General features: G+C 56.0%; 1 protein-coding gene across 1 annotated transcript; it reads right to left on the bottom strand.

Moving 5' to 3' along the window:
* NT5C1A (5'-nucleotidase, cytosolic IA) lies at positions 1-11,556 on the bottom strand. Its single transcript, XM_082071689.1, has 6 exons — positions 11,387-11,556; positions 5,658-5,825; positions 4,021-4,150; positions 3,456-3,578; positions 2,825-3,009; positions 1-2,547 (listed from the first exon to the last, which is right to left on the bottom strand). Exons 1-6 carry the CDS (start codon positions 11,489-11,491, stop codon positions 2,182-2,184), a joined length of 1,077 nt encoding a protein of 358 aa, XP_081927815.1. The 5' UTR covers positions 11,492-11,556; the 3' UTR covers positions 1-2,181.
* Positions 11,557-11,673: the final 117 nt, after the last annotated feature.

The raw sequence follows: 11,673 nt of genomic DNA, 5'->3' as shown, positions 1-11,673 counted from the left end.
TGCGACCAACACCATTTATTACAGAAAAACACCCAGAGGGGTTTCATTAATGTGACAGTCCATTCACAAGAAAAAACACTGGAGGACAATGAAGTGAAACCCACAGCAACAACACACAGCGGGAAAGTCCAGTTGTCGGCCAGCACGGCGCAAGAGGCACAACCGCACCGGCCCATGGGGAGCGGGGCCGTGCCCAGCCTGTCCTGGGACCACATCGCTCCCCCGGCCCCAGAGCGCGGCACGGGTGGGCACACGAGGAGAACACACAAGCAGCAAACCCACGTCTGCCAGTCGCAGCGATGGAAGAAAAGATAAAATAAATAGGAAGCCACGTGGGTAAGAGCAAACAGGGCAAAAGGGAAAATCCCCTCCGCGGGAGGGACGTCCCCAGCGTCACCTCCCGGGCTGGCCCTGCTGCAGCCCATCTGTGAGCCCAGCTTGGCTGGGCTTCCACGACGTGATCTTCAGGAAACACCTTGGAGATGTTTGCTGGGAGGCCAGGCTCTTATCCTCCTTCCAGCTGCCAAAAAGGTCTCCGAGATACAGTTCACATCCCAATATCTGGGGTTCACATTAAAAAGACGAGACCTTTTTATAAACCTGTATATTAATAGATGCGTTGCTGAGATATTCATTTATTTCAAGACTTTTTTCTTCTAATTTTAGACCTTCCTCTGTGGTGTTTGTCACCCAGATGTGACAAATAACAGTCTGTCCAAGTGAAATCGTTCGGTGGGAAAAAATGTGCAATTTGCTTTGAGAAGGATTTAGTGCAATAAGAAAACCATCTCCCAAGCCACCAAAGGCATCACTACCTTGCTTATATATTCACCAAAAGTGCGCTAACCCCTCACTGTTTTAGCTGAAACCCCCCTGCAAAGTCAAGCCAGAGGCAGACACAGACCTGGGCAAACTTCAGCCCATGGAGCTGGGGTTTGCAGAAAACGATCTGATAATATTGGGCGACCCTTGTGCCCAACCATGGGGTGTACGGCCCCCACCCTTTAAAAAAGAATAAAGGAAATAACCCATAAGAACTAAGTAATGTTTAAATGTTTACCCAGAGCGCGCCCTTTGGGACGGGGCTTGTGCGGTAATGTCAGTGTGATTGTCACACTGATTTTGGAGCCCTCCAATTGATTTGTCTTCCCTGGTTTTCAATCCTCTCTCCCAGCATCACTAGCAGAGGCGTCTATTTTAGGAAACACCAGAGGTTTTAAGAAGATGAGGAGAAAAAGATTATCTCATACTGGCTCAGTCTAGAAAGGGGGGAAAAGAATCCTTTAATTAAAACCTCCAGGCTGAAATTCTCTGCAGATTTACCTAAATGGACTTCAAATGATGTCCCTAATATATCAGGGCCTGCTTTTAACTTCATTCAAGCCCCAGGCATGTGTCTGCGGACCCTGGATGGCTCACACAAGAGCTGGGGTTTGGATGCCTCACTGAGATGATTATTTTAAGTGCTAACTCATGCAGCTGTGAAGCCCAAATTTAAAAACCCGAGCCAACAACACACTGGCCCAACGCTCCAAGCAGGAAACGTGATTTTTTTTTAATATATAAATATATATACATGTGTTTGTTTCTATTTTTCTAAATTTTAGTACATGAAAGGAAAGCGTTTCAGGTGACAAAGTGTTGGTGAAAGGACAAAGACGTGAAAGGTTTTCTGGTTTGGGGAGCAGGGGCTGGGGCTGTGAATGAACGATCTTATGGCTTGATTTTAGTTAAAAGGGAGAACATTTTGTTTAAAAGCTGTAAGAAGGGGTTTTGTGTGCTCCCAGCTTTCCAGTTCAGTCCAGCCTGAACATTTGCTTTGTAAATCAAAGGCTTTGGGAATTACCTGGGGTTTTAAAGAGACTCCAATAGGTTAAACCTGCCTGGCACAAACAGTCCACGAGGGTTTTGCCTGAAGCAAGTGCAGAAGAACGGGAACAACACCTCGTGGGGCTGTCCCTACGACGGCAACACCACGACATCGCAACGAGTACAGGGGCAAAAGGAAGCGTTTCGTCAGCCCCCCGCTCCATCCGTGCCCCCCAACAAGGCTCCCGATGGGGAACAACCTCGCGCTTTCCAGGACAAACACTCTCTGCCTTGCAGATCACAGCCCAGGTCCGAGCGCGGCGCACGGGGTGAAGCCCATGCCGCACGTCGGGGACGTGGGACCGGCTCTCACTACTTGCTGTTCGGGGTTTGCTTCTCTTGCGCTGGCTTCTTGTGCTTCTGGGCGATGCCGTAGGGGACGTGAGCAGCGACGGTGCCCAGCTCCTTGGCTCCCTCCACGTGGAACATCTGGTCGTCGAAGAAGATGTGGGGACGGATCTTCTTCAGCAGCGGCCCCTTGGGAGCCCCGGCCAGGAACAAAGCTTCATCCGTCTCCAAGCCCCAGCTGCGCAGAGTCTTTAGGGCCCGGGCTCCCGAGCTGGCCGCGCTCCTGGCCGTCACCAGGTAGGTGCGAATGGGACACTCCATCCTCAGCCCCTTGGAGTAGAACTTCTTCTGCAGCTTCCCCAGGGCCTCCAGGAAGCCCTTCAGGGGTCCCTGCCAAAGCAAGAAGAAACCGTCACTCCCGAGAGCTCCGTGCTAACCCTTCCTCCAGTCTAGCGGAGCCAGACATGCTGGTTAACACCTTCCCCTCCAAAAATGACAGCAAGGGGCCAACCGCAGCCACCCCGTGGGCCAAAACCAGCAGCACCAGGCTGCCGATCGCCACATTTCACGCTCCACGTGCCGATCCCCGGCTTGTTCCCAGCAGCAAGAGCGCCCCTGGGTACTGTCTCTCTCCCAGAGGCTTTTTCTGGCTGCACCCCAGCACTACCTGTGCCAGAGGCTTGTTCTCGTGAGCCTTTTCATGCTCGAAGAACATGTCCAAGCCGTGAGCTTTCACGATCTGCTCCGACTCATCCGAGAAGAGCACGGCATCGCCATCAAATGCCACCCGCAGCTGGTTCTCCGACACCTCCAGGTCTTTACTGGGGCTGAAGATGGTGGCTGCAGCGATCCCTGGAGAGGTTAAAGGACAAGGCAAGAGGTGACAGGTACCCAAGGACCCAGCCTCGTGGCTTGTCCTTTGAGGAGCACAGCAAAACACAAGGGGCTGGAAGCAAACACCGCAAGGACACACATGCACCCAATAGTGCCTGCAGCTTGGCCCCGAAACCTTTCACAGCAAAATCAAGTCCCCACGTGACAAACCTCCCTTTGCATACAAGAAATAAGATGGAAAACCAGTGCCTTTGCCTTGGAAGAGCTGTGGAGGGCCAGGAAAGCCTTATTTCCATGGAAACTAGAGGCTCTTTGGAGTGTCAAGGATGGGATGTGGGACAAGACAGGTCCCAGTGGCACATTGATGTAGGGACATGGACACTGGAGCTATTGCTCCTGGCACTGACCCCCTGAGGGCTCCAGGCTCCCCCCGCTGTCCCCCACAAGCTGGACCCCAGACTCACCCTCTTCAATGGCCCCACTCACTTTCTCGGCATCGGAGGAGAGGTAGAGGTTGGTGTGATAGGCCTTGAGATAACAGATGGGGCTGTTCCCTCCCGTCATGCAGAACCTCTCGATGAACAGATCTGAGGGCAGACAGACACCAGGGTGAGCCTGATCACCCCCAAACCTTCACACTGCTCCCCCATGGCCTCTCAGGAGCCGGCAGGATGGGGGCTAAATTTTGGCACTGCTATTCAGCCGCGTGGCCAGAGCATCCTCACCACCAGCCAACCTCCACCCAAAGCCCAGGAAAATTACAGAATCACAGAATAGTGTGAGTTGAAGGGACCTTCATATGTCCCCCAGTGTCCCCCCTGCCATGAGCAGGGACATCTTCACCAGCTCAGGGTGCTCAGACCCCGTCCAGCCTGGCCTGGGGTGTCTCCAGGGATGGTTCATCCACCACCTCTCTGGCCAACCTGGGCCAGGCTCTCACCACCCTCAGGGCAACAATTCCTCCTCATGTCCAGCCTGAATCTGCCCAAAATTCAGCAGCACCCATGCAAAGCGTCACTTTGAGCTCACCGTAGTGGTTGATGCTGTTGATCAGGCGAACCCCAACCTGGGCATGGTTGTTGGTCATGAGGACGATGTCAAAGAGCTCCTCGCTGTCGGGGTAGAGCTCACGCAGCTGTGTGTTCACGGCTTCCAGCGCCTGCAGCACCCATGGGTGTGGGGGTGTGGGTGTCAGTGGCCCTCACGCCCCCCTCACCCAGCAAACCCAACCATGCACCAAACCCAGGGATCTGCCCCCACCCCAGCTCCACAGACACAGAATGTCAGAGACTGGAAGGGACCTGGAAAGCTCATCCAGTGCAATCCCCCCATGGAGCAGGAACACCCAGATGAGGTTACACAGGAAGGTGTCCAGGCGGGTTGGAATGTCTGCACAGAAGGAGACTCCACAACCCCCCTGGGCAGCCTGGGCCAGGCTCTGCCACCCTCACTGAGAAGAAGTTTCTTCTCATATTTAAGCAGAACCTCCTGTGTTCCAGTTTGCACCCATTGCCCCTTGTCCTATCACTGGTTGTCACCGAGAAGAGCCTGGCTCCATCCTCCTGACACTCACCCTTTATATATCTGTAAATATTAATGAGGTCACCCCTCAGTGTCCTCTTGTCCAGCTCCAGAGCCCCAGCTCCCTCAGCCTTTCCTCACACGGGAGATGCTCCACTCCCTCCAGCATCTTGGTGGCTGCGCTGGACTCTCTCCAGCAGTTCCCTGTCCTGCTGGAACTGAGGGGCCACAACTGGACACAATATTCCAGGTGTGGTCTCCCCAGGGCAGAGCAGAGGGGCAGGAGAACCTCTCTGACCTACTGACCACCCCCTTCTAACCCACCCCACGTACCATTGGCTTCCTGGCCACAAGGGCCCAGTGCTGGCTCGCGGTCACCCTGCTGTCCCCAGGACCCCCAGGTCCCTTTCCCCTACGCTGCTCTCTAATAGGTCATTCCCCAACTTAGACTGGAACCTGGGGTTGTTCCTGCCCAGATGCAGGACTCTACACTCTACACAATACTCTGCACTCTCCACTCGGAGCCAAGCTGACATCAGCAAGCAGCTTTAACTGGGAAAAAAAAAAAGACTGATTTGGGGAAAATCACATGTATTTTCAAACACAGAAGGTTTCTATTTTTCATTAGGAGATGCGAATAAATGAGCTCAAAGTCACAGATAAGTGCTTTTCAAGCAATCAGGAATGGAACGAGTCCCTCCCCACTGGGAACGGGCAAGAGATCACTTCAGTGAGGGCCAGCACACCAAACTGGAAAATAGTTTCGAGGTTTGAAATGCCTCATTTCAACACGTCAAAATTAGAAATTGGCTGGCTCTGTAGCACGGATAAATCCAGCCAATTTAAAATAATAAAAAAATTGGAATTAAATTTAAAAAAAAAGATAATTCCTTAAAGGGAAACTTTAAATATGATCCAAAGGGATTATTTCTTCAAATCTTGCTCTCTGTTGCCAATTTGGAAAATGCAGCGTTTCCTCAGTCCTGGAAGAAGCGCATCACTTGCCAGGAGGTTTATTTGACCTCTGTTTGCTCTGTGGCTCCATCCCTTCCACCGCGCTGCTCCCTCCCCACAGCACCCCCTTCTCCCCACATCCTTTGGGTCAGGACCACAGCCCAGATGCAGCTGGGGCGGGTGATGCTCACCTTGACAAAGGGGAAGGCAGCCCCGGGCAGGAAGGGCTCGTTCTCGTGGTCCAGCTGGTATTTCACGTAGGCCTCCACCCCTTGCTCGTTGTAAATCTTCTGCTCCTCCTCCATGCGGAAAAGCGCCCGCGACGACACCGCGATGGTGATGGCGTTTTCAGGCTTCGGCTGTATGGGAAAGGAGAAAATGGGGATGCAGCCCCTGCTTCCTGAGGAGGCATCTGTGACCCGTCAACAGCAAAAGCCATGGGGTGCATGACACCTCCATAACGATTTGGAGGATAACTGGGCAGCTGCAACACTGTTTTTCCAGCGCTCCAACATGTGAAGCCCTGATGCACCATCCACGCACATCCAGGATGCCTGAAGGTTTATTTTTGCTGTTCACACCATGCCCAAGCTCTCCCACTGCAATCAGGCTCCCAGGACCCATCCAGACCCAACGTGCTACCCCAGGAGAACCACTCGACCCCGCAAAGAAGGAATTTCTGTGGCTTTTCCAGCCCCCAGCCAGGAAAAACCACACGCAGCAGCTCGGCCAGATCCACACTCCCACGATGCCGTCCAGATGTGACAAACAACCCGTGCCAGCTCAGCTTATAAAAACACTTGATATAGTTATTGTGGGCGGAAACATGACAAACAGGTGGTGCAAGCGATGATTTATGAGTCATTATTATTAATGTTCAAGGGCTTGATCCAAACCGCACTGAAGTCAACAAGGGGCCTCTCGTGGGACTTGGCAGCCAGAGAGGGGACAGCAGGAAAGTCAATCTCGTCTTGACCCCCACCCGTCCTCCCTCTCCCCTTGGAGGGCAGGAGGGTGTTAATCCCCGTCACTCACTTGCAAGCACGCAAACAAATTAATTACTGACAGCCAACAAGGAATCCTCGCTCCCAGAACAGCAAATCCTGAAGAGGGACGGTGGCACTGGCAGCCCTGTCCCCAGCACACTCTGCCTGTCCCAGCAGCAGGACAGGGTTTGGGGGTCACACAGGGGATGCTCCCCAAGGGCCGTCCCAGCCCACGTGCTCTCCAGCTGCGTTTGGGGATGTATTTCCGCAGGGAGCCTGTGAGATCCAGGCGGTCGGCACTTCAGGAACACCTCGCCCTCAGCTCCGCTGTGATTGCCAGCATCGTGCTGCCCTGTGAGTAATCCCCCGGCAATGCCGTTTGCCCCGCACACCCAGCGGCTCCAAAGTCCCAGCTCCCACCCTGCCCAGGGCTGAGCTTCACAGAAACGGCGAGGACAAGGCTCCCCACCTGCACTGCGGATCTTCACTCCCCACTCACTCTGCCCCATCCCAGCCCCACTGATCCTGCCCAACATGGAGACGCACCCGGGAATGAGTCAATGGCAGCCCCTGTGCCATTCCCAGCACCTCACCGCCCCATGAGCAACGCCTGGGGACAGCCCCTCAGCGCCGTCAGTCCCAGACACCTCTCCAAATCCACGGCAGTACCCAAAATCCCCAGCAAGTGGGGCAATTAGGGCTGGACACAGCTTAGCTCAGGCTGAGAACATCACTGTGGCCAGAGGGATCCCGTTCCCACAGTGTCTGCAGAGAAATAAGGTCGTGTTCAGAAGGAGCTCCTTTAATTAAGCAGATAACCCCCAGGACACGCAGGACCACCCATGTCCACGCAGAAGCTGAACAGTGACACCGGCATCACTCCCACGAGTGAACCGCAGCCCGCTCCCCATCTCACATTCAGCTACCTGGTGGGTGTTAGCTATTAACTTGCCACAGGCCACGTTTTGGCACTCCAGCTCTTTAATTAATAACTCTGGTGTTATGGGCCATTTATTAGCTGAAAATATTAATAACTATTAAAGGTCTTGGGACATCCGGCAATTAGTCTTCAGCAAGGAGTCCTGCTGCTCTGGGCTGCTCCCAAGACCCTGGTTATTTATCTGGGTACGTGGGTGCTGCCAGGTGTTTGCTCCTCACCCCTGGTCCCCAGTGGAGCATCCTCCACAGCCTGCAGGATCCCCAGCAGAAAAAGCAAGCCAGCAGCACACACAGAAGCATGTTCAAGGGGGTGAGATGCATGTGAGGGGCCATAAGCCAAGCCTAACCGGGTCCCCAACCTGAATTTGCATCTCTATCTCCCCACAGCACACACCTTGCACCCGGCGGGTGCCCAGAGCACAGGCACCTTGCACAACAGCAACAGGCTGCTCAAGGTCCCTTCCTTTGCCATTTAAAGGCACCAGCCTCCAGGAGGTTAATTTAAGAGGTAATAAACACAGCAATAAAAATAACCTTAAGCTTGAGGCCCTAACTCTGCCCCAGCGTGGGCTGCTGGAGCGGCCTCCGGGAACGGGACCTGCCGGATCCTGTTCGCTCCTGCCAAGGGAGATTTGCACCTTTGGAGCATTTTCTGCAGCGAAGTCTCAGCCGGGCGCTAACGCGGCTCCCAGCTCCGGCTGGGCTGGAACAGCCCTGCTGTTCTCTGGGAAACGCTGACATTTTCAAATGAAGGCAATTTTGCTCTGCGAGGAGGGAGCTGCGTTTTGACATTTCTTTGAAGTGGAGGTTTCATTTGGAAGCATTCCCTCCTCAAGGTTGTTCGGATGCTTCTGCATCCCCACTGGTGCTGCAGATGATCATTACTACATGCAAAAACGGGCTTTTAAAAAGTCACGGCGCTACAGGAACCGCAGCACCTCAAATCCTCCATCGGAGAGCTGTGAACAACCCAACAAACCCCACTTTGCTCTGAAACATCACCATTTGGGGGGAAAAACACCCTTCATTTTTAATAGGAAGCATTTGCATGGGAGGGGTCCCACTCACAATGCACTGAGTCTCATGATTAAAGCTCATCATCCAAAACGAGCCCAAGACGCAGCTGCATGGTGAGCTGCTCTCCCTTCCCACGGGTGGGTCAGATCCAGCCCCATCCTGAGCATCAAGCAAGAGGTTCATGATGTGTTTAACAGAAATGCGAGCAGGGCAGCGCAGGGGAAGGTCCCGTCCCAGCCCTGGGTCCATCGTCAGGCTCAGGCACACAGGAGGGACAAGCAGGGACACACCGTGACAGCCCAGCCCCCTGCAGAGGAACATCAGCCCTTGGCACAGCTCCAGGATGTCCATGAGGTCCAAACCCCAAAGTGATCTTTCCATCAAGCACAAAAACAATCCCAGACCCCAAACACCCCAGTTTTGGGGTAAAAAGCAGATTCCAGTAGTGACTGGAAATGGCACGTTTTCCTCTGCAGAACCAACAGCTGTCAGGCCTTTAAATCGCCCTTCTAATCGCACGTAAATCCTCAGCAGCCCCCCGAGGATTAGAGGCAGACATCTGGAAATCCCACACGCTCCCGGGATGCTCAGGGGGCCGTGTCCTCCCACCCACAGCAGCCACAGGTGCCCACAGTGACACCCACCACCAGTGGCTTCCCTGCCGCCCTGGCTGCCTCTGAGACAAGGGCCACAGTGGGGACCCCATTCTGCACCCCCTGATACAGCAGATCCTTTGGCATCACCTGCGGCTGAATCTGCTGGACACACCTTGATCCTTAAAAACCTGGAGGAACTCTGGCACTGCCAGAGACTTCCCTGGATGCTGTAGATCAAATCCTTGTGGCTGTATTCCAAATTTGGAGGTGAATTTTGGTGTGAGATTTGGACACAGAAAGGGGAGAGGAAGGACTTGCTCCATGGTCAAGCATAGTTCCCACCCCAGCTGAAGCATCCCAAAAATGAGGTCCCCATGGGTGCAGGGGACAAGAGTCCCCAGAGGAGGGGAGCCAGCAGAAGACCAGCTCGCACCAACCCGGCCTCTCCTCCCTGCGTGCTGTCACTGGAGAGGCAGGGGGACATTTTCCGCATTGCTGAAGAGTGACAAGTCTCATCGCTGACCTCCCCAGCTGGCAGGAGCGAGGACAGAGCAGATGTGGGAGCCGGGGCATGGGAAAAACGGAGACCCCTGCAAAGCAGAGAGCCCTGCGGGCTGGGGGGGCATCGTGTGAACCCACTGCACAGCCAGCAATGGGCTCCCCAAAAATGGTGCCCAAAATCACCCTGGGTCCTGTCATCTCACAGCCCAGAGCAGTCCCCACAGCTCACCCCGGCTTCCACACCAGTACCTGCTCCCACACCACACCAGTACATGCTCTGGCTGGCAAAGACATTCAGCTGAGAGGATGGACAGACCCATAAGGGCGCAGACAAATGATAACAAACTCCATTTCCCGCGTGCATGAGGGAGCTCTGTGCGGCTCGGGATCAGATTAAAGTTCAGGGCAACGGCCGAGATGTTTTTGAGTTTTCCAAAGGCATTATTTATAATGCAGAAAAGCACTCTGCAGCCATCCATCACGGGGCACGACAGCTGCCTGGCGGGGCTGCCGAGCTGCCCGGCTGCGGGCACAGGGCGCCCAGCCTGTCCCAGCAGAGGGGTCGGGGCTGGGCAGGCACCGCGGGCATCAGCCCCAGCCCCACACGGCGGAACGGCACAGCCCGACTTACAATCCGAGTGCCTGACCTCAGCTCTGCCGCTGGTTTGCTGCGCAAGCAAATCATACTACTGCCCTGTGCCTCAGTTTCCCCAGCAGAGATGGGCACACTGGTCACTGAGCTCACTGCAAGGAGAGGAAGAGGAGGAGCCTGGGTTGACATCCGCAGGAGGCTGAAAACATGGTATGAAAGACAACCAGCCGCATCTCGCCACCGAGCCGGGCTGTCCCTCTCCCGCGGGAAGGACGAAGGCAGCGGCGGTGCCAGCTGGCAGCGGGTACGGGAGCGGGGAAAGCACGGGGGCTGCTCCAAATCGGGGTCCGCAGAGCAGGACTTGGCTGGCTGCCCTCGCCGGAGAGGTCACACATCAGAGCTTCGCCGCAAAAGGTGCCGGCTGCCATCCCGCCCTCACCGTGGGCAGCGTCTCTGCCAGAGCCCCACATTTTGGGGGGACCCAGAGACCCACAGCTACATCTGGGTGGGCTTGCAGGCTGGGGGGGCCAGGGCCAGCTTGTCCTGGGGTGCATCCCCCAGCCCCCTGCAGCTGTTCCAAGATACGGCAGCTCCTGCGTTTAAAGCCGGCAGGCTCAGCCCTGGTTAGATAACACAGGCTTTCCCTCTAATCTCCCGGAGCAGGCGAGCCTGGCTGGGGGGGCTACACCCCTGCGACACCCCAATGCCCCAGGCACGGATTCGGTCCCCGGGCTGTCCCCCTACTCCGCCACTGCCACCCCACCTGCCCCCGGCAGGGCCTCCGGGTCTTGGCACAGGGGACCGGTGGCTCACGGGGCACAGAGCCGCTCCACAAGGACATGTCAGCCCAGGAGGGACCCCGGAGCACCCCAGGGGGCTGCAGGAACCCAGAGACACCCGGAGAGACTGGGGGGGTTTCTGGAGAGGACCCAGGCAAGCAAGGGATGCCATGGAGGAGTGGGGGCACCTGGAGCAACCCAGCACTTCCCCAAGGACCTGGATGGAGACGGGGGTCAGAAAAAACAGAGACACCCAGGGGGACCCCGGAGCAGCTGGGGGAGATGGGGCACCCAGAGCGTTCCACAGGAGAACCCAGAGAAGATGAGGCACCCAGGAAAACCCCAAAGAACCTGCAGGAGATAGGGCACCCAGACACCCTCAGGGGGACCCGGAGGAGATGAGACATGCAGGGGGAAGCACCCGGCGAGGATGGGGCACCCGGGGAGGGGGCGCTGCTTCCCGTCCAGGGTGGGCAGCTCTACCCGGTTCGGCACTTCGGGGGCTCTCACCGATTTGGGCTTCTTCTTGGGGGCGAGGTTGTCGTAGAAAGCCTTGGCCTCCTCCCAGGGCCGCCCCGCCGCGCCCGGCGCCCCGGCCGTGCCCGGCGGCTCCATAGCGCAGCGGCTCCGGGGCACCGGCGGCTCCGCACGTTACCGGGAGCCCCCGGAACGCGCGTACAGGCCGGCGGAACGCGCTTTATAAGGCATCCCATGAAGCTCCGGGGTTTCAGCCCACCGGGACTCGGCTTAACCTCTTCGGGACCGAGCCCGTCCCGCCGCAGCTCTCCCGACATCCC

The sequence above is a fragment of the Streptopelia decaocto genome (genome assembly GCF_964273445.1).
Source record: "Streptopelia decaocto genome assembly, chromosome: 23".
In the NCBI taxonomy this organism is placed as follows: domain Eukaryota; kingdom Metazoa; phylum Chordata; class Aves; order Columbiformes; family Columbidae; genus Streptopelia; species Streptopelia decaocto.
The sequence above is the reverse complement of the archived record's forward strand: the minus strand, read 5'-3'. Positions and strand labels throughout refer to the sequence as shown.